Source organism: Rhopilema esculentum, chromosome 12, assembly GCF_057945365.1.
Source record: "Rhopilema esculentum isolate cy_ngs chromosome 12, ASM5794536v1, whole genome shotgun sequence".
Lineage (NCBI taxonomy): Eukaryota > Metazoa > Cnidaria > Scyphozoa > Rhizostomeae > Rhizostomatidae > Rhopilema > Rhopilema esculentum.
Genome location: NC_142826.1, coordinates 10989343 through 11017083, shown reverse-complemented (window position 1 = coordinate 11017083; position 27741 = coordinate 10989343). Strand labels below are relative to the sequence as shown.

At 36.9% G+C, this 27741-nt stretch overlaps 3 protein-coding genes across 6 annotated transcripts; 1 reads left to right on the top strand and 2 right to left on the bottom strand.

Annotated features, from left to right (window-relative positions):
* Positions 1-4462: 4462 nt before the first annotated feature.
* Positions 4463-15187, bottom strand: LOC135681333 (carnitine O-acetyltransferase). 3 transcript variants are annotated; one of them, XM_089111796.1, is made up of 12 exons: positions 14852-15187; positions 12622-13077; positions 11386-11439; positions 10775-10940; positions 10100-10274; positions 9555-9751; positions 8935-9035; positions 7620-7742; positions 7088-7223; positions 5906-5968; positions 5600-5737; positions 4463-4901 (listed from the first exon to the last, which is right to left on the bottom strand). In XM_089111796.1, the coding sequence occupies exons 2-12, from the start codon at positions 12954-12956 to the stop codon at positions 4695-4697; spliced, it is 1695 nt and encodes a 564-aa protein (XP_088967922.1). In that variant the 5' UTR covers positions 12957-13077; positions 14852-15187; the 3' UTR covers positions 4463-4694. The 3 variants fall into 3 exon arrangements, with proteins under 3 accessions (XP_088967922.1, XP_065051829.2, XP_088967923.1); XM_065195757.2 differs by having other exon boundaries at positions 12622-15187; XM_089111797.1 differs by lacking the exon at positions 12622-13077.
* Positions 15188-15342: 155 nt separating this feature from the next.
* On the bottom strand, positions 15343-27207 carry LOC135681331 (DNA polymerase eta). Of its 2 annotated transcripts, none has more exons than XM_089111735.1 (9): positions 26978-27207; positions 24565-24810; positions 20855-21107; positions 19719-19822; positions 19345-19464; positions 18846-18969; positions 18624-18689; positions 18123-18283; positions 15343-17009 (listed from the first exon to the last, which is right to left on the bottom strand). In XM_089111735.1, coding segments are annotated over exons 1-9 (1227 nt in total). In that variant the 5' UTR covers positions 27130-27207; the 3' UTR covers positions 15343-17008. The 2 variants fall into 2 exon arrangements, with proteins under 2 accessions (XP_088967861.1, XP_065051823.2); XM_065195751.2 differs by having other exon boundaries at positions 15347-18018; positions 26978-27206.
* Positions 22367-24588, top strand: LOC135681334 (uncharacterized). Its single transcript, XM_065195758.2, has one exon. It carries the CDS (start codon positions 22442-22444, stop codon positions 23801-23803), a length of 1362 nt encoding a protein of 453 aa, XP_065051830.2. The 5' UTR covers positions 22367-22441; the 3' UTR covers positions 23804-24588.
* Positions 27208-27741: the final 534 nt, after the last annotated feature.

The following is a 27741-nucleotide window of genomic DNA, read 5'->3' as shown; positions in this document are numbered from 1 at the left end:
TCAGAAACATCATAGCAATTCTAATTCGATCTTTACCCCCATTTCGTTCCAAAGGTGCATGAAAACGATCACAAGGGAAGCAAATACTCCCAGAGACCCTGGTTGCCAATTTCCAACTGGAAAAATTTACAACGTAAAGTTATTTCAGATATATTTAAAAACATTATTTACTTCTTTCACAACAGAAAACGTTGGTCGTTGAGAGGAAGACCAATGAGATACTTCAGGAGGATTAGAAATATGGAAAAGAAAATGCTCCATGGAAAAAAACTTCATAGCAAAGACAAAAAATATAACGATTATTGCCATACATGACAAAAATTACCAATTCTTGACCCTTTTAAAATTTTAGACAATGCTAATAATATTAAAATTTTGATATTCTTGTCATAAGTTTATTGAGACTCAAATCAAGAATATTAGCCAGTCTCGAAATTCATTGAAATAATCTTAAAAGAAAGTATGCATATATGAAATTATCTTTTAAGAAAGTAATGTATAAACATTCTTAATTAAAAGAAACAAATTGAAAATTCATCTTTCTTCCCTTTCGGCTTTTAAATTGTCAAAACCATAGGCGTAAACTGAGGGGAGGCTCTCGGGCTTCAGCCCCTCCTGACGAAAACCGAGGGGGGGGGGGCTGAGCCCCCCACTGGAAGATAAGTAAGTGCTTTACCAATTTTCAGATAAGTTTGTTATATTATTGGTTTTACGTATAGGATTTGTTGCATTAGATAATTGCGTTTACAACAAAATAAAGTATGAAATTATTGTGAACATAAGGTCAGATCCAACTCGAGGCCAATCCTTGAGAGAGGCTGGAAGCATCAGAGGAAAGCAACGTGCGATCTTTGCTGACGTGATAATAGCTATGGACAAATTTGTGATAAGATCTGTCAATTGATGAACTTGTTGACACCTTCATATCAAGAAATGCCGCGAGAAAGAGAACATTTTGGGTGCCTAAATAGAACTGATAATCTCAACCTTAAAAAACTGATTATGATTTAAAAATAAACTTTCAATTATTTCATTTGTGTGTTTTTTCTTCCTCGATAATGAAAAATGCACGGAAAAACTTTCTATCCGGTGACATCAGCAGCTGCCATTAGGAATTGTCATTAATTTTTTGAGCCCCCCCCCCCCCCCTGAAAAATTGCAAGTCTATGCCTATGGTCAAAACCATAACATAATGTATCAGTTTGTGTTTAGGGGAATTGCACGATAGAAACCCTGTCTTATGCTGGAATGCCGGCTAAAATTATAGGGCGAGAGATCTTTTGATTAATAATCTCGTAAAAATTTTCGGAAGTGATTTGCCCCTCAGTAAGCAGTTCTAAAACGGCCTATCCACCCATCTTCAATTGTCAAGCTTGTACAACAAAGGTTAATGCTTTACAAATCCTTTATTTCCAGAACTGTCTTTTTTCATTCGAGTACGTGTAACTTGCATTTATTGCACAAAATTGTTAAGGCAAGGCGAAAAGGTTTTTTGAATCGGTAGAAGAAAAACCCATAAAATTTATTTAACCAAAATCTAACAGTTGCGAGAGAGAAAATACTATTTTTTCCTTAAGCACACTTCAAATACCTTGATGTAATTTTTTTCATTTCTTATCTTTTCATTCTTTGTGATCATTTTTTTTAATGGAATTCGTATAAAATCAGACCATAATTTTCTTCAAGCTAGCTTTAACGTTGGCAAATTTCGGTTGACTAAATCAATTCCAATGGTGGAAACTTAATCTGCTGTAAAAAGGCTTGAAATCTGCTCAAAGGAGGACAAAGCATGCCCCAGTAAGGTAAGAAGATGCCGCTGTTGCGCTGCTCAGCTCACAGAATAAGAATAACTTATTTAGATAGTCACACATGAGAGTAACAAGAAAGGCCGGAAACAAAAGTGAAGCAGCAAAAGAGTATGTGGTTCCATATTTCATGACGAGGATTTTTGAACCTAGGCAAAATAGATCTCATTTTGTTGAAATATCGGCCAGCTTCAACTATGTTATCCTACTCATGGAACAAACACGTAACTATATGCCTCCGATTTTCGTCACAAACTCTTTGCTTTTTTCATGACTTAGCCAAAGATGAGCAACAACAGCAAAAACGAAATACAATATGGCAGTCAGGCAATTAACAGAATGCCAATTGTTGGACTGTATTGCAAAAATAGCACTTTAGTGCCTGTTCATATGAGGTGAGTTATCCCACTGAAGAGGGATATCCCACCGAGCAGGGGCGAAACTACCGGGGGGGTGTGGGGGGGGTGTGACACCCCCCCAATCCAAAAAATAGTCGATTTCGCAGGGCAATCGAAGATTTCGCAGGGCGCCAAGAAGAGCTTTATTGCCACGCAGAAATGCCACCTCTGAAGTTCGTAAAGAGCCGTTTAGGAATTTTGAAATGGAAATATCGTATTTGTTATGGACCTCCCTTCCTGACATTGCATTTTAGAGAACGGAACAGGTATGTAAGGAAAAGCTCCGTTATTTGCAAAGCGAAAACATTTCTTACCGAAAGTCATAGCCAATGGATGCAATGATTGATGCATATGTTTATGAGGGCAAGGTTGAGTCATGCAAATTAATTTAAGTTGTAAATTATTTTCATGACAAGCACGGCGTCACTGGGGGGGGGGGGGGATAAGGGGCTGAAGTCCCTCGCTTTGGTCGAGATAGGAATTTTTTTATCATCTTTTCTATTACTTTTTAACAGTGCATGAACTAAAAAACATAATAAATCGTTAAGATACCGATTTTGTTTCATCTAATTGCTAACTTTTTCACGTATATTTTTATTATTTTTCTCTAATTTGCATTAATTCAGTAAATCATTTTCTGTATCATTGCAATGTTTTAATTTTGGATGTGTAAACATGGCCTTCTTGATACAAGAAACTGCACTTTTCTGTTCAGGAAAAAAAATTCTCCCAATCAAAACAACATTTTCCTCTGTCATTCACAACTACGTGCAATCTGAAACGAAAGGTTGCCGTTTCTTTCCTTCCCCAACGTCTAACACTAGAGTTTTAGCATGACATCCCCCTCCCTAGTTTTCCCAATAAACAATAATATTTTCAATAAACAATCAGTTCTTTTAGCATAATAGTATTTTGCTAAATTTTTGTCTGAAAGATGCTTTTTAGCCCTTTTACAAGGTATAATTTCAAAAATTTTCTTCACGTCGGACCCAACCATGGTGGGTCCTCCTACCTCACTAAACTCGACTCTTAGCCCCACTGGGCTAAATTTCGTTGCGCTGTCTACATCATGTACCCCCCCCCCCCCAATTAGCTGTTTATTAGCTTAATTTTGCAAACCAACATTAAATGAAGTGAATATAAAAAAACAATTTACGCTCACGTAGAGAAATAGAAATTTCATAGGCAATGAAGTTCCAAGTTTGTTTTTATTGCTTAGAAGTTTGTCCTTGGTAAAGACCAGTGTACACTGGTAAAGCTTTCACTAGTAACCTATAGACAAACCGTTGCTACGAGGTCTGCAGGGCACCACTCATTTTTGCAGGGCAGAAACCCTTTTCACCCCCCCCCCCAAAACTATTGGCCAAGTTACGCCCCTGCCACCGAGGCCAGCTGATTATCAGGTTACGTTCATATGGGCATTTTATCCCGCCGAGGTGGGCCAGTCTCGTTGTGAAAATGTGTGTTTTTTCTTCGACAGACATCTCTGCGATGGGTTTTGTGGGATCAGATAGCCCAACTGGACCAAACTCTCCGTTTGTTTTGTAGTCTCGCCATTTCCTCCCTCACGGCCTTAATTTGGGCAGGCATATCAGCATCAAAATCTAAATGTTGGTACTCCATCTTCGTTTTATAAAGCATGTAATTAGATTTTCAAACATGGCGGTTGACCATCGAAAATTCTTTTTCTTTGGTTCTTCGTGTCCAGATATGCTAGCAGCCATGTTGAATTGGAAATCCTGCTAATTCGCGCTTGCGCAATACTGACAGATTCATCCCACCTAACCTAGGAACGTGTTCATATGGGAGATCTTTATCCCACCTCAGTGAGATCCCACTGGCACGACAGCTAGATCTCACTCAAGTTGGATAGTTAACCTCTCATATGAACGTAATGTTATTTCTTCATACAAGTCAGTTTATCGATTAGATCTCACCTCAGTGGGCTTTCCCATCTCAGTGGGACAACTCTTCTCACATGAACAGACGTTTAGGCTGATTATGTGAAAGCTGTAAGCTTGTAGGTTTGATTATCAAAGAGCTTTGCTTACTCTGAAATGGCCATGTCACATCAGAGAGATAAGTTAGAAACTTTGAATATTCTCGTATAGATTGATACCATTACGTCGATGATATCAAATATAAAACAAATCAAGCCGATCGGTCCATATCCACTGTTTTCGAATTTAGTCAAGTTGTTTTTTTCCCTTTTTTACATATCTAGAAACGAAATTTATTAAAGAAAGACCAGTTCAAAAGTAGAGTTAACATTTGATAGTGCATTAAAGAAATGATAAATATTTTATGATAGTAATGACATCAATGTTGAGAAGGAAAAATTAATAAGACATTTTATAGAACATTGTTTTACTTGCTGAAACAAAACGACAAAAGCCTGCCTCTTGTCAGTGTGAATGTTATTACGATTTAAAACAAGGTTTTATCTTAACTTAAATAATTACCCGAGAATTGTTCAATTAAACCCACTTTCTCAAAATCTCGGACTTAAAAGAATGTTTCCAATATCATCAAAACTCTTCTTTAGAGCCTCTGCAAAACGTGCGGTGCTGGTCGCCGATTGTGACCTTAAGGTGCTCACTGCAAAGCTGATGTGACTCTCTAACGGATTGTAGCAAACTCCATAGCCATCTGGAACTGACGGTCCATAACAAGTCACACAATCAAATTGCGATGGCACCTTAAAACAAATAACTTAGGTATTATAATCAAGGTTCACGTTCAGTGGAAAAGCACCCAAACTTATTTTGATCAAAGTAATGATTTGAAGTGGAAGAATGACAAGGATTATTCCAATCAGGGTTGGCTTGCGCAGCCAATCAAAAAGACTGGGCTTTTCCAAAAGATTATTCTTGGATGTTGTTTTAAGTCTATTTTTGGAAATATCAGGGCTAACGATTCTTACGTTCTGTTTTTATCTAAAAGGTGCACTTTAAATGGGGGTGTCTCATAACGATAGATAACTCAAGGACAGAGATGCCTGCAGGCACAAGAAAAAGACAGGGGACAAACATGTTAACATGGCACCACAAATGTTCTGGTTCTCATTGTATAAGGGCACGTTTCTTCCACGCTGTCTAAAGGACAACTCATTCAAAATAAAACCTTATACTTTTCAGGCTATAATTGGTTCTGAAACAAAATGTCGTTCATAAAAAAGCAAAGCCTGTATATACTCTTACATTATCAGACTCTTTTTGCAAAGAATTAATGCATCAAAATTATTCAGAATTTTGTTTGAAAATTTCGCATCTACCGACCAAAAATATTTCCTCAGTAAACGTAGAGAATTTACTTTGATAAAGAATTAATTATAAAGAATGAATAGAGGAATTCAACCTTTGATGACCGTTTGGATAGAGATTAAACTTGACCTACTTGACTAGTCGCTAACTCGTGGTACATGCTGTATTGGTAGCCTTTGTCGAGAAACAGCTCGGGCAGACGGTAACCCTCTTCAATGCACAAACATTTGAGGCCAAGAAGATGGCGATCCACGCCTTGTCCGCTCATTGCCTAGCAACAAATACGATTAAATATCTGAGTTTCAGTTTGGGGTTGCACAGTCATAAACCAGGAAGTTGTAAAGAGAAAGTAAAGGGCAAGACAAAACTTTTTAAATATTCATAAAGCAATGTGTCTTGTTTCGAGTAAACTAAAGTCAAGATGGCTAACAAAACTTACCTCAAGGGTGTACTTTGTATGATCTTTCGCTGTTTTGACAAACAAATTCCTTTTTTCATGTACCTGAAATAAGAATCAATAACTTTATGTACGACCATATTTACATTATTGCAAAATAAGATAACATAATATGGTATAAACCCAGTGGTATAAATATATGTTTAAAATTTCGATTAGAATATTAGTAAATAAGAAATGATTGCAAAGGTATAAAACTTGTAGCTGAACATAAAGATTTTACGAAATAAACTAGATAGACAAGTGCACTTTTCAATTATAGAACAGGATAGTTCTAAGACCCCGTTTACTCTACAAAAAATTGGAACTCTTTGGTTCTGTGCCTGAAAACACAACGATAGGCCTTGCGTTTACAATAGGCATCTTGGTTCCGTGCAAGTTTGGGGATGGTTCCGTCCTTTTTTGTTTCGCTAAAATGTGAAACTCTTTGGTTCCGTTCCCAAATCGTGCTTGTTTTCTCTAGTGCAAACGGTCAGGAACGGAACTTTTTGGTTATGATTGAAAACGGGGCTTAATTTAGGGTTCGGGCGAGGCTTTCTTATAATGTCAGATGTCATTGCCGAGTCACTGCGCATGCGTCGCGTGAAAGTTCCGTTTTTTTTACTCAAGTGTAAACGGGTAAGATTTGGTTCCGTTCCTTTTTGCTACAGTGTAGACGCAAAGAAAATCGTGCCGAAACAAGAACCGAACCAAAGTGTTTTGTTCTTCTTTCTGTATTATGAACGGAGTCTTGGTTGCTACTCCGAATTTCACGCTTAATACGATCATAAGGCAACGTACAACTCTACCTATACCGCATCACGCATTAAACGAAAGACCGGAAAACAGGAATTTTTATTAATAAGACAATTAGATAGCTGCGGAAAACAAATAAAACACATAAACAACACACGAAACACTACACACGTAATAAAAGAAACAACAAGACAACCATCATCATGAAGAGAAGGCTAAAGAATTCCGTGCATAGGAATATATGCTCTTCCGCGTAAATACTACCTCCCATAGTATCACACTTTATATATTCTACTAGTGCCAACATTTTTCCAAAACGTTCCTTCAGATATATCAAAAAGCAGATATTTTTTTTCATTTTCCTCTGTTATCGAAACAAAAGTCAAGTAATCAAGAGAACATTTTGTATAATAAAAGAAAGTTTAATACCGGAAGATTTGGCATTGCCATGGACTCACAGAAAGCCTTGGAAGCGATCGAGGCTGTTCGTATTGTCTCTGTTCTACCAAGCCTAAACCACTTTGTGGAGGCAGTTTCGTAGGTCGGTGGGATATGTCCGTGTAATCTGTAATAAAAATAGTCAAATTGTCAATTATGTTTGCTAACCTTGATCAGCTAGTAGCCATTTCTAAAGTCCTTGAAACAGCATCCAAATAAATTTCGTTTTGCAAAATATCAGTTTCCAGTAAAATGCAAAACATTTGTGCAACGATGCCTTGAATAGTTAAAACTCCATGTCCGTGACGAACATAACTACCACAAGTACTCAGTCGTCTTGACTTTTAGTTTCCAGTAAAAAGCATCCCTCCACCGGTAGAACGTTAGTTGAATAAGTATCGTAACCGGCTGGTTGGATAAAACCTGTTGAGCCTGCATCTCTGAACCCGTTTTGATTGACATTCTTTCCAGTGTCGAATTGCATGATATATCTGTGTAATACAACCAAAAGGATAATACATACCTGAAGAAGGCAACCTGAAGCCCCAACTGAATGCAGGCGTCTGGGCTTAGTTTGTTAGCCTTTGGGATGTTCTTGCCAAAGCCATTGTATCGTATGAATTGCATGTCAGCATCTGCAACCAGCCTGAAATTTGACATTTGCAGCTGATATCATAAGTTAAGGCAAGCATTTAGGCTTAAAAGAAGTTTCCGTGTGTGGCTGATTGCCTGTCTTTCTGTGTTTCAAAGTCGCAAAGATCTCGGCTTGGCTTACGTCACAACTGAAATTGTGTTGTTATAGCAAACAGTTTCTAAAAGAATAGTTGCAAAAGCTCCCGTTGTTGCAGTATATTGCTGCGTAATTCCTACTGGAATTGGAACTTGCCTGAAGAGCATTTTATTGTTATCAACTTGGAGTAGAATATCACAGTAAGAAAAATTATCAAATCTGATGAAACAATTCACAAACCGATCTAAGCTTTGTTTTGCAAATGCAATCTTCTCTTTGATTTCATCGCTTAACCGTCATTGCAGTTGTATCGCAGACTTTTGTTGTGGAGCCTGCATGGCTTGAACGAGGTCAGAAGCATTTTGGACAGCGCTGAAAGGTCAAATGGACAGCCAATTGAGACATCTGATTGCTTCCAATGAAAAGAAGCAATTACACAAATCGATGCAACGACAAACAGGCATCTTAGCTCGTACTACCACTTCCTATGTATATGAAAATTATGTTTCTATGTTAGATTTTTGTTACTTTTCGTTGCCATGCGAGTTAATAGAATAGAGTATTGTCGCTAACATACTTTCACATCCAACGATTTATTTGAATAATACAAGAAGAGGACAGCAATGAGAAAGGGGAAGACTTCTTCTACATATTAACTAATGGCAGCTACCAATAACTGACAATTCTTGCAATGTTCATCAGTGAATGAAGCGCTAAGTAATCGACCAAAGTATCAACAAGTTATGCACTCGATCAGAAATATTGTGATCGTCTTATGCTCGTAGTAAAATAGCGTGCTTAATTGGCTTCGTTTTGACAAATTGATAAGGGTTCTGAGATTAATCACGTTTTCATTATTGGCTCATTTCAATCTCCGCATGTTGGTTTGAGCAATGATTGAGGTTTTAAACAGGCAGGCAAATTTGCAATAGTAGCTACCTTCCTCTCAAAGTACAACAGTAGCTACAGCCCTGTATCAGTCGATGTGTAGCAATTCAACTGATTTTGCACAGTTGGAGGCATTTTTTAATGTTCTATCCAGTAAAATGATTAACTTGATCATTAATTTGAAATTCTCACGACGATTCACAAAGCACCTGAGACATACCACTTCTTGATGATGTAATCACACAGACGCTGGACAGGAGGTGCCTCTGCGGCGGAATGCTCATAGCAGCAGCCAACGTGACCATCTTCAGAAATTATCAGCTGATGGTATAGAAGATTTTGGAATTAAGCAGAAATATAGCACTCGAATACTTCAAAGTATTTTGACTTGAAAAATTTGACAGAATCATTATTATTCAAGGTCATTAGGAAAATATTATCTTATTGTATATTAACTGTAATCCACCGAGACACTATAATGCTATGGTGTGTTCTTGAAGTTTGGAACCTCCCGAATTTAAATAACAAACAGGCATCGTCTTTTGAACCGCTTAGGGAGACGCAATTTATTTCCTTAGTTTCGTCTCATTGATCGAACGTTAAAACAAAAAAGTTATTTTACTTTACCTAACTTAGCCTTCAAAACGTTTTTACACAATACGATCAGCCAGACAGAGCAACTGTTGCTAAAGACATTAAAATAATTTGAAATGCCGCGCCCACAAACACAGTGTTTCAATTGGTTTTTAGAGGAAATGTTAAGAGCTTTCAATTGGGAGAAAAAAAAAATCACTGATCCCCGAGGGCCAATTAAAGTAGACACAGAGAAAAGGGTTCTACCTGGAAAACCTTATCACACCATCTGTTACACGAGTTGTTCTCGGTTCCACACCCATGAAGCATCTGGTTTATCGAAACTGACCTGACAATATCTTCTCCTTCAGATATTTCACGTTGTACAATCCGATTCGGCTTGTCAAGACACAATACAAACACTGACTGAATTATCCTTTCCAAACTTTTTCGGTTGACAGGATCTAAGAGTTAAGAACATTGGATTGCATAACATATAGACAGTTTCATAAAACTGTCACTTTAAAAGGTTTTAGCAGATTTATTGATTAGGAGGAGCATATAGGAACACAAATAATGATAAAGAACAACTTTATTCGCTACCATAAATGGATGCCATGTCATTTCTGCAAGATAAGCCGCACTCGAGCAAGGTCAATCGTCTACTGCCATTCATAGATTAATAAATACGGCAGGACATGTTAGAATATCTAATAAGATTACTCATTACGAAATTTCCTGCTTTTATGATAAAACAATTTTTGTGTTGATAAATGATTCAAGGTCTATTCGTAGAGAAGGACTATAATAACCTTGCTGGAGCTTGTTAAACGTTTGCCCCCAAAGTCGTCTGCATGTGGTCGTAAGTGCACCGATGCAATGTGGCTTTGCTTCGGCCTCTTTCATCGCGACCACTTCTCTTAGCTGCTTCAATATTTCCGATACACTTATAATTTCACCTTTTCTATAAGCATCTACTTCAAAGGCCTACAAGAGAAATCATGATCTCCTTTTTTGTAAGCATTTACTAGAGAACCGTTCAGTGAAACAGGAAAAATGTTAACATAAGAACATAAGCTTTGAAACCAAGTCTGTTATATTATTTATGCAATGAGGCACTTTCAGTATTTAATATTCTTATCATAGGATAACTCATAATCTATGTTAGGAAATCTGGGTGAAATGGTTCTTTTCAACTGTGTGCGAAATAAAACCTTCCAAGTGGCAAGCTTCAAGTTTCGTTAAAGTATAGATGCTTAATTTTTATTCAATTGCAACGAAAACAGAAAACACTAGATTCTAGCAACATCCCGCTCAAAGTTTGGAATTAAAAAATTTCAAAGGAACATACCAGAGCTTCTATTATAAGTATTCCTATCAAATATGGGGATTAAACAATAGCAATACACTTGCACAAAGTTTTACTGATTTGTATCAATAATATTTAACTGTATTGAAACTGATTCTAAAGTGTAAAAAGGAATAACCTGTTCATTGCACATGTTCATTACAATGATATGTCTCGAATTCATCCCTCGACTCGTAACGAGGTAGTCTTTCCTTGGGTGTGGAACTCGGCAGCTGGACAAAATCTTGCCGTATTGATCCATTGCTGTCGGCCGGGAGCGTGAAATATCAGTTTGGAGACCTTCGCTTAAATAGGAAACAAGAGCATTGCGACAAATTCTTTAAAAAAATGACAGAGGTGCAACAGTCCTTAAAACAAATGCAATTTTAACAGCTGTTGCAATTAAGGCTGGTGTTTATATAGTCGATGTCAAATTATGGCTGGTGTTAACAAGGTAACGACAGAGAAAATAGGATGGGGGTCAGATAACACCACTGTTTGTTTTTGTAGAATAATTGTATAGGTATGTGGAGGAGCGCTACAAGAGTAAGGGGAGAGCAATAGTGAGTGAGTTAGAACAGAGAAGAACGATAGGAAGTTCCAGTTGTCGACAAGTCGTTTTAGCTGAGGTTAGAACAAGGAGTTTTTATTGGAGAAATAATTGTTTCTTTTGGTATCATTATGGTTATCGCGCATATCAAATAGATACATTTCGAGACGTGAATGCAAGACTGTGAAAATTGTACTTACTAGTCGATTAACGATTTGAATTCAAGAACAGCTTTTACTGCTGTAGCGGCATACCTGTTGTGAAGCAGAAAATGGTTACTTGAAACTTCTCTATTGCTGCTTCGTAAAACGAATCATTAAGGCAAATGAGAAATAAAACTGCAACAAAACTTTGAACTGACAATGTAATGTTTGACCTCATTGATGAAAGTAATGTATTATCATTGACTTTATGGTAATTGGTCTACATATGTTGTATATTGAGTTCATTTTACAGACAACAAGCGGTGAATGACAGCAACCTGTAATTCGCTACTTTAACCTTTAGCGTAGCAGTCGAAAAAGCGGTACAAAGATTGATTCACAACGAATAAAGCTTTTGTACTATAAAAAAAAAATTTCCAAGATTTTTAACAATTCCAAGTAAAACAAGATTGTTAGACATACAATTTACTTCAAAGCTCTCAGTATGCTTTAAGATTTGGCAAAAGATAGAGAAATCCATGAAGTGTAGCAAGATTGATAGGAAAAACTGCTCTCACTAGGGAATTTCGATTCAACAATAGGGTGCGGAAATTATGTACCAGTGACATTTGATAGTGAAGAGCAGAGTCGGGTAACCTTTTTTAATTAGAGGCAAAATTTGTTCACCCAGGAAGAGTTGGTCAGGCTAGAAAGGGGTTGTTTCTGCGTCAAACTATCACTGCATATCAACTCAGGACGATAGTCGATCGTCGTGTCTATATTTCTTTGACTTCCACATCCATCATAGAACATTGAAGAAAGAAACCTCCCTTGGTAACTGTTTCAAAAAAAAGAACCTTGAAAAATTCAATTAAAAAAACTTAACAGCTTGCACTGTGCCTTATTAGAATGCTTGCAAAAGGCAGGCTTAAAGCTACTAGAAAAGCCCTACAACACTGTCTCTATAAGCCCATTGTTGTACCAACCCTATGGTCGATGAAATTCATCTTCTAAAAAACTATTGGAGATTTTTCTGGAGGTGCTTCTGGAGATGTTTCTGGAGGTGTCAACATTTTTGATGGCAAAGAAATAAATATTTTCAACAAGATACAATTTCTGTAAGAATTTTTTACCCCTTGAATATGCGATTTTGAAGGAACAAGGGGAACGAGAAATTTGCTTACGGACCGGACTTCGCCCACAGGCCGTAGGTTGCCTATCACTGGTGTACAAGGGGTGCCAGATAAATTACAGCAGGTGTAAAACAAATATTTTTCATTACTGAAAACTCACCTTAAATAGTCAAGATTTGAACTGAAGGTTTGTTTAGGAAAGGCAATACCAGGACTTGCATTGAAAATAACAGGAGTATCTGGTCTAAAGTATGACTCATCATCATGCCATTCCTTCAGCCAGTTTTCAACTTGCTTTGATCTTCTTACCAAACCCTTTTGCAGAGTTTTTCCAATGCCTCCAGGTTGCAAAAACTTCTCAGCTGCATTTTGCGTTGCCTGGAATTCGCGTTGGTTCAAAAGTGGCTGCACTGATAACAAATATTTATTGATGGTCTGTCTCAGTGGGGGCACAGGAAGACGAGGAAGCGACATTTCATGCTCATAAGTTGACATTTTCTTAGCTTAAATCCTTCTGACAGCAGATAAGCTACTTGATAGTTCCAGTCCTATGCTTGCTGAGGGGTAAAAGCTGAATCCAGATTAGAAGAAATCTAGGCGTGGAGCCATCTGTTTTCTGGATGTCAGAAATAGAGTAAAGAGATATAGTTAACAATCGCAAAGTAGAAAAGAGCTTTGATAGATCTATAATGTAAAATTTCATAGACAAGTATTTGTTTTTGTTTTTTAATGCACCAGGCCAGTGTGTTATCTGATAGCTAGATAACTTCCAGATTTGTTTCAATTCTCAAGGGCAGAGAAAAAACAGGAGAATCAAATGTTTGCCCAATATATTTTCGCCCTCGATATCTAGTATTGTTGAAAAGATTGTTTTCTATCAGCTGGACCAGTACTTGGGTATTAATTTGCAAAAAGTTTACAGAAAGAAAAAATCACTCTGCACTATTTCTGCTTGCATAAAAAAGCAGTGATGCCTGGTAGAGTAGGTTGACTATTGGGGACTAAGAAGGGCTAACTTTAATAAACTAAAAGAATCCTTTTGATCCTGCAAACTACAAAAGACTTTGTGAAAAATCAAAGCAAACTTTTATGAAAAGATCTATCATTCTCTAGTATCATACCTTATAAATAGGAAGAAATGCAATCAGGATAAAGTGCAGACATGCAAATAAAGTGACATTTGGTTCCCACAAGGCTCATGCTTTGAGCCTCTTATTTTTCTTAACTAGAAAAATGACCCTTGACCTTCTTTTGTGGTGTCTGAAAAAATGTTGTTTTTTTGAAAGCCGACAGCACCTTCCCACCAAGCAGGGTAAAAAATTGCCATTCACTTGGACAAACAAAAAAAAAACAAGCAAACAAACAAACAAACAAACTAACAAACAAACAAACAGTGAGATATCTTGATGATTACTGTTGATGCAGTGTAACTGCAACCCTGTTTTCTGCACTGGCCAGAACCAGAGACATCAATAAAGAATGTATCCCATAAAACAAAATGATGACCAAAAATTGCAAGGTCTTACATGTTTTAACTTTATCTACTTTCCCTAGTAAAAAAACAAAGAGTTTAGTAGAAATAAACAGAACATCAGCAGAGGAGGCTTGAACCCCTTGACCCCTTTTCTAGCACTAATGCAGATATGCAGCAATAACAAAAAAGATGATCCACTGCAAATATATCTCTGCATCCTACCTATTTGCTGAAAAAAACTAAAGAAAAAAAATTCATCAATCTTCTCCATACTTGTTAAAGGTCTCTTGCAAAAGTTCCCTTGAAACATACCTCCCTTAAATTCTTCTGAATTCAACAAATGCCTTCTCCAATTTCATTAGTCTAAAAAAGACAGCCTTTTCTGGCTCCCAATTTTTGTACACAAAAGTGATTTGAGTTTGGGATAAAATCTGACAAAAGACCAAATGAAATAGTTGTTGCCTTTTCCTTATAATCGTATGGTAAGGTCACATCTGCCAAGGTTTGCATTTCTTTAGTTAATACCTTTTTTATAAACCAATTTACTTACAAACATATAACATAAATATGCACTAAAAAGCAACTACTTTTTTGCAATCCAGATAAGATGAATCGCTACACTTGAGATGAAGCAAACGGAATATTCTCGCCGTGCTACCATAGGCAGATTCCTTTATGCTTAAAAGATAAGTAACATCAAAGATTGAAAATTTCAAGGTGGTCATTAACTGCAACCTTTTTTTGGTGGAAACTTTCTTCAGTTCGTCTATATGTCTTCTTCTAAAGTGCTACTGTATTAAAATGCTGTTCTATGACCATGAGCAAGACATGACTTAGCTATACTTTGTGTGTGCCGAGCAAAAAAATCAAACATCACATAAAACCATTATTTGAATGTGTTAGGGTTATAACGTACCCAGTGTTATCGTTTATTTCCAAGATCGTTTCACAAACGACGTTTTTTGGTGCTTTCTTGGTAAACATTTGAGTATCCTGGTCGCAAGACAAAGTCGGTCTTTGCCTTTCGCTCTTCTGGCCTTTCACCCTGTTGTTGTTTATCGGAGAGAAACGATTGGAGGCAAACTCCCACGCAGAGGCTTCTTGTCGTTCAAAACGATGGGAAATGTAGGACACAAGGGTCTGTCCAGTGATAAACAGGAAAATTATTCGGTGATGGAACCCGGCAAATTTTTACGTCATTTTTCGCAAGCTTCAACAATTGTAAAGATATTTGTTAATCTGATCGGAAAATAAATGTCGTGGCTTAATTATCATCAAAATGCACAGATAAAATTGCTAAAATTAATAAAATTGGTCCTGGTCCGTCACATCTCGTGCAAAATTCACTTAAATGAAAAGAAACTTGCAGAAAGCGGGGACAAAATTGGAATCTATGTCCTTCTAAATACTTGAAGACACCCTTTGGATAAAGATTATGACTGCAAGAAAAAATCCCCTTTATAGTACATGTTGCAACACTGAAAATGCTGTCTGAAATAAACGAGACTTTCATAACGCCAGTAACGACATGGTATGAGTCCTGAGACTGGAACACTTTTAATGGGTTTAGCAAACCATTATGTTAACTGACATTTCAATTAAGATTGCTAATTTACATGTAGAAAATAGATGCTGGGGTCAAAATATTGCCCTTGGAAAATTAGTGAGAGCAATGCCCACTAAATAGGCAGCGAAAGATCATTTTCAGAATTTCTCTGTTTTCTTTTAATCCAAGTCAAATATTTTGAGAAACAAATTAAAAAATGGACAGGCAGGAGACCATTTAATGATTTATACATGGTAGTAGTAGTTTCTCTAACAGTAGGCCAATATAAACTTACTATTTATTGTAATTCTAGTACCCTTGGTATCAGAGCCTCAGAGAGTTAAAGTATGAAGGCCGGGGAAAAGGAATTGCGAAGGAGAATGGGAAAGTAAAGGAAAAACGCTACGATTCTAGCCGCTCGAGTTTACAGTGTTTGTAGGGTCTACAGCTTGGTCAACCAACAGCATCCCCACAAAAACAGCGGTACCATAGGTGGGGCTCGGGAATGTCCATATACATTTCACTAAACACACTTTGAGGAAAAATTTATCAAATACTTCAAAAATCCACCAGCACGAGAAACTTTGTGAATAGTTTAACGCAATGTACATATTTAATATACAACACCAGGTTCGGTAGAAATCCCATATTTGGGAGAGAAGCACTCATTGAATCGGACTGGACAAATTATATGAGCAAGGAAATACCAACAAGATACAAAAATCTCAGACAACGCGTTTGTGATTGAATCTGTTACTAGCGTAAATCTTATATTGAACAACTTGGGTTTATACAATAATAAAAAAAATACTTGAAGTTGCATCCAATTTTGAATTTAAAGATTTTTAGTTTTATGGTAAGGTTACAATTGTAATTGCAATTTAGCTAAATTTCTCTTTAAAGTAGGCTTGAATGAGCCGCTAGCTAAGAGTGGTTACTACGTCTACAATAAATGCGTTGATTATATCATCATCATTATCATTCTAGTCAAATAGTTATTTACAAATGGGGCAGGTTGAAACAGTCGCTTTTCGATCGATCCGTGTTCTAAAAATATCGTTTATTCCTAACCGTTCAATTATTTGTCGTGACAATTCATTCGGGTTTCTAAGTTTCTTAAGAAATGATTGCTTTCAGAGAGGAAGTGTAATTGCACAAACGTTTCATGACGATCTTCCAACTTTTGGTGTGTCTTATCGAATAAGGAAAGAACGGTTCTAACATTTCATGTTGGCATTGAACTTTTGGTGTGTCTTAATGAATAAGGAAAGAACGGTTCTAACGTTCCATGTGGGCATTGCAACTCAGTGTGCTAATTTGCAATCGCCAACGACCGATTGCGTGCGTGTACGAGTATATACGGATATCTGCACATACGAACCTAGGGTTTTCTTAATTATGTTCAGTTGAGCTGAAACTTCTGAGCCTTGATACGTAATCTGCAGGGCAGGAACTTGCTGTTCTGCAAGCGTTAAAATCAAGTTCTCTGCTATTGATTGCGTAAAGCTGTGCTCTCGGTGGGAAATGTCTACAAGTTAAATCAAGACAAAATACAAAATATATATTACTTTTGAAAAGTTTGGACAGGCTGCTCGAGATTTTGAATTAATATATTTTCAAAGTAATGACGAATATCAATATTCGCAAAATACAGCCACAAATGGGCATGATTGACGTTATTAAGATATCAGAAAACTAATCGTTCAAACTAATTGCTTTACAATCATTTGGGTTTAAAGAAATGATTGATCAAAGAAGAATTAGGTTTAACTTTTTTCCTTGGAGGCGAAGACTTTGAGTCTGATCTCTGAGATGAATTAACGGTTTTGTTTATATCATGTTGCAAATCTTGTGCAAAATGGAAGTCGTTATGTTCGGGCAGTTCCCAGTGCAACACTCGTTTGCCACACTTACTACAAATTGCAAAATCGTCAGCTTTGAGCCCACAACTCGTTTTCGCAAAAGATGGCGAAGTTGAAACACTCTGCGAGGCAGCATTCCTATCCACAGGCGGTTCCTCATGGTTCGCTTCTCGTTGAATGCTGTCGACACCAAAACTTGTGTCATCCCAAGAAGTGGTATGCTTAGAAAACACTTTGTCTTCGTTGCATCCCACTAATAACGAAGCATTTTCAATGCTACAAGAAGATGAATTTTTGTGAGTCCTAACAGCTTCGTGACTTTCAAAATTATTGTCTGTTTCTTCCTTCCCTTTTAAAGAACTAGTTGTCAAGTCTTCTTCCTTCCCAAGTTCCATCTGTTGAATGTCCTTGCAACTCGACGATTCATTCAGTTTATTGTTTTTTGAGCTGACAAAAAACCGCTTTAAACCAAGAGGTTTGTTTTCAGTTCTGTTAGTATTCAATTTCGTGTCCCTAAACAGGGAGCTAGAATTTTGAAGAGAATCAAGGGATGTTGCAAGAGAACTGGACTTTACCGAATTCTTTACAAGAAAGTCCTTCATTGACTTACTGCCACTGCTCTCGTATTCTTCAAATTTGCTTGTTGAAATTCCAAGAAGAACAATAGGAGGATCCCTAAAAAATTTCAAAACCATAATATAAAATTATCTCTCATTAAAATTAGAAAACACTGCCCCGCTTTGCAAGGCGAAATCGTTTTATAGGTTGAATTCACTGACCATTTGTCAGAGCTGTCACTTCTGTTGAATTCTCGTATCATGCGCAGGGCGTCAGTTTTGATTTGCTCTGCATCGACTTTGTTGATTCTGCACGACCTTGACATTGACGCTTTTCCAGGGTTCTTAAAGTTGACAATCATGTGAGTTGCAACCCTGTTGTTCTGAAACGGCGAAAGAAGTGAAACAAGTCAAATCAAACCCTTCATTTCTTAATCAAATACATGTTTGATGTAGATACATTTCAAACTTAAAGGAAATAGGATCTATTATCTTGGTTAGGGTGCCGAGAACCTAGGTATTTTGAATATTATAGCAGCCAACGACAAGTGAATTGAACTTGAGTATAAAATGCAATAAAACTTTTGCATTTTGAATTCTTAAAAATATATAATGACTTTTAAAATTCCCTAATGATTTTAAGTAAATGAAGGGGCTACAGCAAGGCGCTATCAAGAACAAAAATTCAGAAAAAGCGGCTGAATATTTGATTAAACGACTCACTACTTCGATTTCCTGGTCTAGCCTTTCGCAGACCTCCGACGACAACTGGTGGAGCCAGAATGATACCTTGAAAAGAAGCCACGATGCTTAAACTTTTCTACTATGCAGTTTTTATCAAAGTCTTTTATCAAAGCCACAGTTGCCAAAATTGACCTTACAAGAAGCAACTAACAAAAACAAACTTATTCAAAGAGATAACCAGACAAAGGACAAGCAAATTACCTTGGAAGTTTTGTTAAGAATGTCTGGTCCTCTAAAGTTCTTACAACAGCCAACTGACTGTGGAAGGGTACGATTTCGAATTGGCTCAGAATCAATGCCCTTTGCCAACCAAAAAATCCAATCGCTGGAGATCGAATAAAAAGAAACCGAAAATTGAATGAAAGACGACAACAATGACAATGAAAAAGCCAGACAAAACTGCGACATGTTGCAATTATTACATTAGCAATAGTAATAAAAAAGTAATAGCAAAGATAAAAAGGGATGAACTATTTTGTGCTAAAACAATGCGAAAGGTTATGGCTAATGCAGCCATTGAAATAAAAAACAAGTTTCTACTTGCATGACCTGTAAAACGAATACCTGAGTTGATAAAAGGAAATACACGATGCCTCCTCACAATGCCATAATGTACAGGCAACAAAAGTGGGCAAAATGAGAAGTAAGGCGTAACCTGTCAAAATAAATGATATAAGTGAGAACGAAGTTATGTAAATACCCATTTTTATCACCAAAGTGTTGCTTCAGCGTACTAATATCAACTTCAGATAACTGTGACATCGTTTCGATTTGAAATGTCTCTTGAATCTGTTGGCCAAGTTTGCCACCAAGGTGCCGCCTGAAATCAAGATTATAAATGAGCAACAGCAATAATTTTTAAGATTTTAGGGCGGTGAAAAATTCAGTAAGGTGACAATGGATTTAATTGTGATTTGTGGCAAATTGGTTTTATGGTTAGATGAAAAATATGATTCCATCCCAAGAAGATCTATAATCGTCAGATAGGGCTGGAATGCTTCTTATGAAAGGTAAGAAATGTTTCTTATGGAATGCGAGTGGCACAAACAAAGACAAGGATCGTGCAATACATACACTTTTCCGATTTTCATTGTTTTGTAGAGCTTGGGTACATCATCAAAGAAAACAACTGTTTGCTGTTGAGGCTTATGCATCCCAGCTACCAATTTGGCAAGCATCTAGGGACAAAAATTGAATTAACGAGATTATGGGTAGGTTAGCTTGGGTCAGCTAAAGATAACTTGCTATACTGCAAAATTTGTTACAGTGAGTCTGAAGGTCAGTTGAAAATTTGAATTGAAATGCTGCAAAGTGAAATGACAAAAATTGGGACAGTCAGCAAAACATCTCAAATGCTTTTCTTCAACAAAGTAAAACGAAGGAATTCCGCAAAAGAAACTATTGAATGGGTTAATCAAGGCATGAGATGAGAGAGGTCTTTGAGTGCAAAATAATGCAGAGACGTCTTCCAATAGCCCTTGCTAAATATCCAACAAAATTCTACAAGGCAAAACTGCTCTATGCCCAATCTACGCCCATTTTGCATTCTCCATTACCAATCTACTTCATAGCTGGTGGGTGACAATTTGGTGTAATAAGTAAGGTTTCGTACTGTTGGACAATGTATAGCCTGAAAAAATCTTTTCTCTAAATCCAGAATTGTCGAATCGTGTAACAAAGATCAATAAATAAAGGATCTGAACAAGAAAAATATGGTTTTGGGCTAAGGTATTGACAAGGTAAGATGAGGTAAAGTAAGGCATTTGTAAGATAAGGTATTGGTAAGGTAAGGCAAGATAAGATAAGTTTACGGTATTGGTAAGGTAAAGGGGACTGGTAAGATAAGGTGAGGTAAGGTATTAGTAAGACAAGGTATTGGTAAGGTAAGGCAAGATAAGATAAGTTTACGGTATTGGTAAGGTAAAGGGGACTGGTAAGATAAGGTGAGGTAAGGTATTAGTAAGATAAGGCAAGGTAATGGTAACAAAAGGTAAGGTAGGTTAAGGAAAGAGACTAGGAATTTTCATTTCAGTATCGAGTTTACAGGTTATGCTTTGTAGAAGAAAACAAACAATATCGAAAAAAGGAAACAGATTTGTATTCAAAGAATTTCATCCTGAATTTGACGCTATAGCAAATGGTGAAATAGAAATGCTTGCATGTACCAGCAAATTGATTGCCCTTGAAAAAAATGACATAAAGAGTTGCACCTTATTATGGGCAATGCCCGCTGAACAGGTGAATTTGGTCCTTTCCAAAACTGCATCCCTCATTTCATTAGCCACGATCGCCCCAACACCAAGATTCAAATTTGAATCAATAGTCAGCTTTTGCTTCAACACATCAAGCGCGTCTGACTGCGCAGTGTCCTTGTTTCTGTCCTCCTGCGTCGAAATACCAATGATATGCGTAGTTTCAAGAAGTTTTGCGGCAATTTCATCGAGTGTGTACTTCATTTTGTACCTTCAAAATCAACAACAAAATGCACAGTTTCGTTCACAAAAAGGCAACATAAAGAGACTCATCAGATGAGCTATGATTCGGGGTTTTCATGTAAAAAGAAAAATTCATTTAAGGAAACAGACAAAAAATAAATGTGGTTCATGATCCATTTTAGACATCATTCGCAACGAAAATTTTTATCTGGCATCACCTAATTTCGAAAAATCCGGAAATGACTTCCGTTTTTCTCCCTATCTCATTAAAAAGATTGCAAAATTCACTCGCACTGTCAACCAACTTAGATTGCAAAAAAGAATGAGAAAATGAACTACATCTTTTCAAAGTTTTCATTTGGAAAACATTTTAGCGATCAGAGCAAACCTGAATGAGATCTGAGTATCAGAGCATTTTCTCTGCTAATCAGAGTAAGTAAACGATGAAAACTTCTGCAAGAGAAAATGCAGATAACTGTTTTGTACTTTAACTTGAAACAATGTAAAACATAGACGCTTTGAACTGCATTTTCAACCCCGCCTAAAGCTTAATTCCAGCCTTTGAGTTACAAAGGATCCCTACTGAAAGTAAGAAAACCTTTTGCACAAAACAAACAGGGACAAATATTTATCGGGCCTAAAATTTTCATCAAAGGCTATGATAAGTCTTTATTTCCAACCAAACTCCACCAAACCCTTTAAACATGCTATTTTCTTAGATAAAGACAAGACAACCGCAAATTATTTATCAAATAAAGTCAAACTTGCAATTCCCTTGTATTAGCTTATCATATGGAATATAACATTTTGTGAATTCTTTTAGTTACAACTCTTTGGGATTCGGCAATTGGATTGAATTGCAAGCAGAGATAGACATATAGTAGCAGCAGCTCTGTTGGATTCGTTCAAGTTATTCAAAATGTTTTGATAAAGCTCTGAGATATTTTCCATTAACGGATACAAAACCTTCGCGTCAGTTTAAACCTTCTCAGTTTCCAAATACTGGTTAGCATCGAAAAGTTGTTTCTAATACAGGACAGGCATAGTATTTCAAAAAACAGGACAGGCATAGTATTTCAAAAAACTTTTAAAGGTCGGTTTTCAGCCATTTCATGGACTCTACTTTTCTTTATCAAGCTGCGTAAACCAACCGGTATACCGATTTCAACAGGTATTCATTTGATATGGAGTGCTTAAAACGAAGAAACAAGCAAAATGCATCCAACGAAGCGTTAAGGAACCAGTGACAGTGACTGTCAGACAATATAAGACGACAAACAAAATTTATAAACTTTCTGTAATCAGCGATCCGAAAAAAAGGAAAAGAATCTCGTTGACAGCATCAACGATTTCAAACTGAAAATGGCAAAACTTCTGTTTATTCTTTTCACTGTCTTATTGAGTCAAAAACAAATAAAGGCTTCAGTAAAATGGCGTCCAGGAATGGAAAGTTTTACTCATTCAGTAAAGCAAGGTGGGTGCGAAGAAGGCCTCGAGGTTTCGCTTTATGAGTCTACCAAAGGACCTGGGGTAATCACAGAGCAGTGGTTCACAGGAAAGGGATGCATCAACCAAGATACAATTATACGCTACTACATCGATGGAGATTCAAAGCCAAGTATTGAAGTGAACTTATATTTAGCACATGGAATAGGATATCCAGATGAAAATAGATTTCCCGGCAAGGACTTTGCAGCAGCTTCAACAAGTAAGGCGCAAAGCAACAAAAACAAAGCTGAAACGAGTGAGAAAAACAACAAACGAAATTATCCTACCTCTAAGATTTTGGAAGGTGCAAAAGCGACAATGATGAACAAAACTAGCGATTTGGTGGAAGAGACGATGCATCATGAGCAGCTAGCAAGCAAAAGAAGCTTTTCGCCAAATGACGGGCATGTACATATGGAGGAAGATGAGGAAGGTCTTGAGCCCAATGATGAGAACAATACCAGCAAACGAACTGAGCCGGACGAAGATGAGAGTGACTCAGAAATTCCTTGGGGGACAAGGCGTATTGGCCATATCGCTAACAACGGAGGAATTTACAACACTTTTCGAATCCCATTTCAAAAATCGATATACATAAGTTTTATATCTAAACAGCACGGCCATTACTGGTATAACATTCGCGGTGTCAGGAATTATCCTGTCATTATTGGCGACCTGGAGCTGCCTCGCGAAGCAAAATTAAAAGTTTATAAGAAAGAAGACGTGAAAGTGGCACCATTTGACTACATTTCCCTCGCAAGCTCCACTGGAAAGTCGGGTTTACTCTATTTGGTTGAGTTGACCACCGAAAGTAGCAATTTTTATCACCAGGAGGGATGCTTTCGAGTTATTACTGATGAAAACAACAAAACGCAATACTTGTCATCGGGAACAGAAGATTTGTTTCTATCCGCGTATTACTACAATGGTGGTACATTCCACAACGACCATGCAGGCCTTTCTTACAAAAAAATTCCTGGCAGGGTCAGTGCATATAAACTCTTCGAAGACGATCCAGTTATTTTCAACAAACGATTCGAGTTGATATGGCGTTGTGGCGAGCTTGCAGATAATGAGTGCTTTAAAATTCATCAGAAGTCCTGCACACGTAAGTACGGTCGGAAAGCGTGTGTAAATGACGTCGACTATGAAGGAATGGCGAAATTCAACGAAACGAACAGAAAGCATATTAGGCCAACAATTGTTAATTCATACGCATGGGTTTATGAATGGTAAATCGATGTTTGATCAGCTAGGAAGGGCTTGCCTCTCAGCACTGTCTATGGATTTAGTTCAGCAGCAACACAGAAAAAGAAGTCAGATGTGCCAGTTTAATCAGCAGAGTCCGGTCTGCTTCTAGCAAGATAAACCAAGGGATCACCGATAACGGAATGGATCCGTGAAGGGGGAGGGGGGCGGAGGTGGGGAGAGATGTTAAAAATTGTAATCTGTAATTGTAATTGTAATTTCAACTGTAATCTGTTAAAAATTGGGCATTTAGGGCAAAAATTGAAAAAATTGATTATATTTGTTTATTTAGATATAATCGAAAAGTGACTTGTGGCACCGGTTAAGTACTGATGCAAGTCACAAATATCTTTTCAACAAACTTTTTACAAATATCGCAGCTTCTTGGTATGCAGCTGTTTGGGAAATTTAGACACATAAATTATCCTTTTGTATAGTGGCCTAGTGAAAGGCGAAGATAGATTATTTGCTTAGTGGGCATGTGCTAATGGGCTGAAGGGGATACAGACATTAACAATCTAACTTTATTAACTGGAATAAAGGACTACTTGTTGATGATGCCTAAGAAATATGACAGATTGAATTGTAAATAAGACAACAGCTTGTGTAAAGACATGTTAGGGATCGTAGATTAAATAATGTTAAATGACACATAAATACTCTTTAGGCATTCAAATTGTTGAAATGATTTTAAAATCTTGTGGCTACCTTATCAGAAACCAAATTGCATTGTAATGATGCAGTATTACCTCCTGACAGCATCGCTAAGATCGATATAAGCTTCATCAATGCTTGCTCTCTCCAGGGACTCAGAAAATGTTGAAAGAACTTTAATAACTTCGGCACCAGCTTCTCTATAAACAGCCAGATCAGCTTTGCCTCTAGTTTCTTTTACATAGACAATGTTGACATCAGGGCACTTTTCCTTTGCATCGTCTCCTCTCATTTGACGTGTCACACCAAATTTCCTTGCCTCATAACCAACAGCAATGATCCTGCTCAAAAGAATGGTAAAAATAAACCAGTGTCTCACAACTTTGCAACTTCTGGATCCATTCAAATAAACACTGGAACTCTACTTAACTTACAATACATCATAAAACAACTAACAGCTGGAAGGGGAAAATAGCAATTGGGTCTTTTTTGGAGAATAAAAGAAATAATTATTTGTATTGTTTTGATCAACATATGTGGTTATTATCTTTATCTACTGTACTCAAAAATCTTGTAGCTGACCAATATTTTGGGTGAATAATGTCTCCTTCTGATTTGAATTTTAACAATGACAGTGGAAAACAAATGATGCAACTGTTTGAAAACAAAGAAGAACCAGGAAGAACATTGTAACCAGGATGAATCTAAGTCTCTATTTTTGGAAAATCTTTGGTGCAGAGCATCAGGAAGAGTATTTTTTCCATTTTTGATCTTAGGCTGGACATGTTCTTGCATTGTTCTGAACTTATTGCAGCAAATTGAGCCCCAGTGTACTCAGAACTGACAACTTTCTTAGGATTGCCATGAGACAACAGGTCTTGCTTGCCTTTTATCAGCCTTTCAGTTTTTTTGTAATTTTATCCCAGATTAAAAGAAGCCGAGCAGGAATCAAAAGATCTCTAGTGGTTTTTTACGGAAATTTCTGACATCTCAATCGATTTTTGCACAATAATTTGCATTGTTATCAGAGTTAAGTTAATGAACTTCAAAGCACTCTTTATAAAAATGGCATTTCTTTATTGAACTTTGCATGAATTTAAGAAAGATGTATTAAACATGCTTAAATTCATCAGATATCCTGATCAGCAACACTTATTTGAAGTCCTATCTAGGTCTAGACCAAAATCAACCTATCATAATATTCAGCCAATTCATGATAATTATCATATTTTAAATTTATAATACAAGTTCTGTAATCCTTAAAAGACAGCTCATCTGCGTTTTAAACATGGTCCACAACTCCAAAAAAGATTGTGTGTTGTAAAGGTTCATAATGTCTTATTGCATTTTTTTGCAAAGTTTTTGAAACAACAGTTGCATAGTTCCACTGTACACAATTGTAAAGGTCAACTCTGATTTTATTGGCTGCCTATTCATGGCTTTCAGTCTGGCCCGCATGATAGGGTGCGAGCATGCAGGCATGCACCTGATTTCTGGAGCTGTTCTCATTGATTTTGAAACTGAAGATGAATAAATTAGTTCTTAAATGACCTTCACACTTGAATGACTTTGTTTTTGCTGTTCCCATTAAAATGATTCATTTTCAAATGACCCTGTTTTCGATTGACATTGTTGTCAACTTTGAACATTGTTGTCAAATGTATCCGTTTTCATTCATATTAATGGTAAAAATCAAAAACAAACTCAGTCAGCCCTGTTTTTTTATGAAATCGGATTTATAGGAACAGGGCCTGATTTTCATTGGACTAACATATCAAGAATTGTCCTTTGCTATTTGTTGGTCAAACGGCGGCTGCTGTTTGTTTTCATTTGCAAAAGCTATTTTTGTCTGTTTTTCTTCAACTTTTACTGAACAGAATTAAAACTTTGTCATGTTTCTCAAGTCACTGAAACGTCTCTATGTTTCACAACACCCTTAACGATAATTTAATTGTTTCTGGAAATCACCATCTATTGAATAAAGTTGAATGGGAGGATATCATTGATAGGGCTAGGGATAAATACCTCAAATTTAAAAGGAGCATTTCCATCTACAGCCAATTTTTCAGAGTCAGACAGTGATGATAAATTCTTCAAACTTGGCCTTATTTAGAGGAACCTGAACATAACTGCCACACAAGATCTTGTCAAGAATTACCATGCTCTGCAGTCTCCAGGTCCAATACATATACAAAAAATTATGACAATGAACTGATTTTCTCCATAACAAACTTTTGCTGTTGGTGATTACGAATTAACACTTACTTAACACTTAAAATCACTTGAATCACTTAAAAAATTACAATCACTATCAAAAGGTTTCTTGCAATTTTTCGATAACTGTTTCCATACGCACAACGACGTTTTACAGGTATGATTAAACATTTCAACGAATTCCGGCATTTTTTCTGCTTTATGTCAAATCTCCCTGCTTTCCATAAGAAAAAATTTAGATCTCTAGCTTTTGAAGTGTAAAGGCCTACTGCATATATTATGTAATCGACTTACCCACCACCTCTCCATTTCTTATACTGAACAACTACACATGGTTTGCCTTTGAGTTCGGGATTTCTTCTTTGCTCTACCTGCACGTAGAAGCAATCCATGTCAACAAGAGCTATTATCCGGCTTGTATTCTGCCCGGTACTTGCGAACGCCATTTTCGTTTGGCAACAAAACAATATTCGCGGGCTTCGCTGATCTGGCCGCGGAAAGGCTGGCCTCGATTCCACCCCTCCTTCGAACTGCGTCTCCCTTCGGACAAAGTACCAAAAAAACATGATATCATTGCCAAAAACTTTATTTCTTCAAAATTCAAGAACATGACCAGTGATCAATAGATACACCCCTTTCCTGTCAAAAAATTTATTTTACCGATAGAAAAATGCTCATATTACTAAAAGGGAACTCCTAAGAGTAATTTTTGGTTACGTGGTGGGCTGGTGACAGCTTCAAAATCAAAGAATCAAAGCACCAAGTGTAAGAAACAAGTATAAGACATTCAGAAAACCAAAACAGAAGCAATTTGATCTTTGAAACGAGCAGGACCAAAAATTTTCGTGATTTCCTAAAAGTGACTGGCTGATTGGCATGAAATAAGAGACAAACAATAGAAATTCTTATAGCTTTCAAATTCCACATACAGCTTCAACATCAACTTTTCTTCTGTAACAGTTTCTTATAGAGATAAAACACTTTTTCAGCACGAAAAATTGCATCTAGGACCCCAAATGTTTTAATAGAATTTCTTCAGAAACAGAGTCCTGATTTTT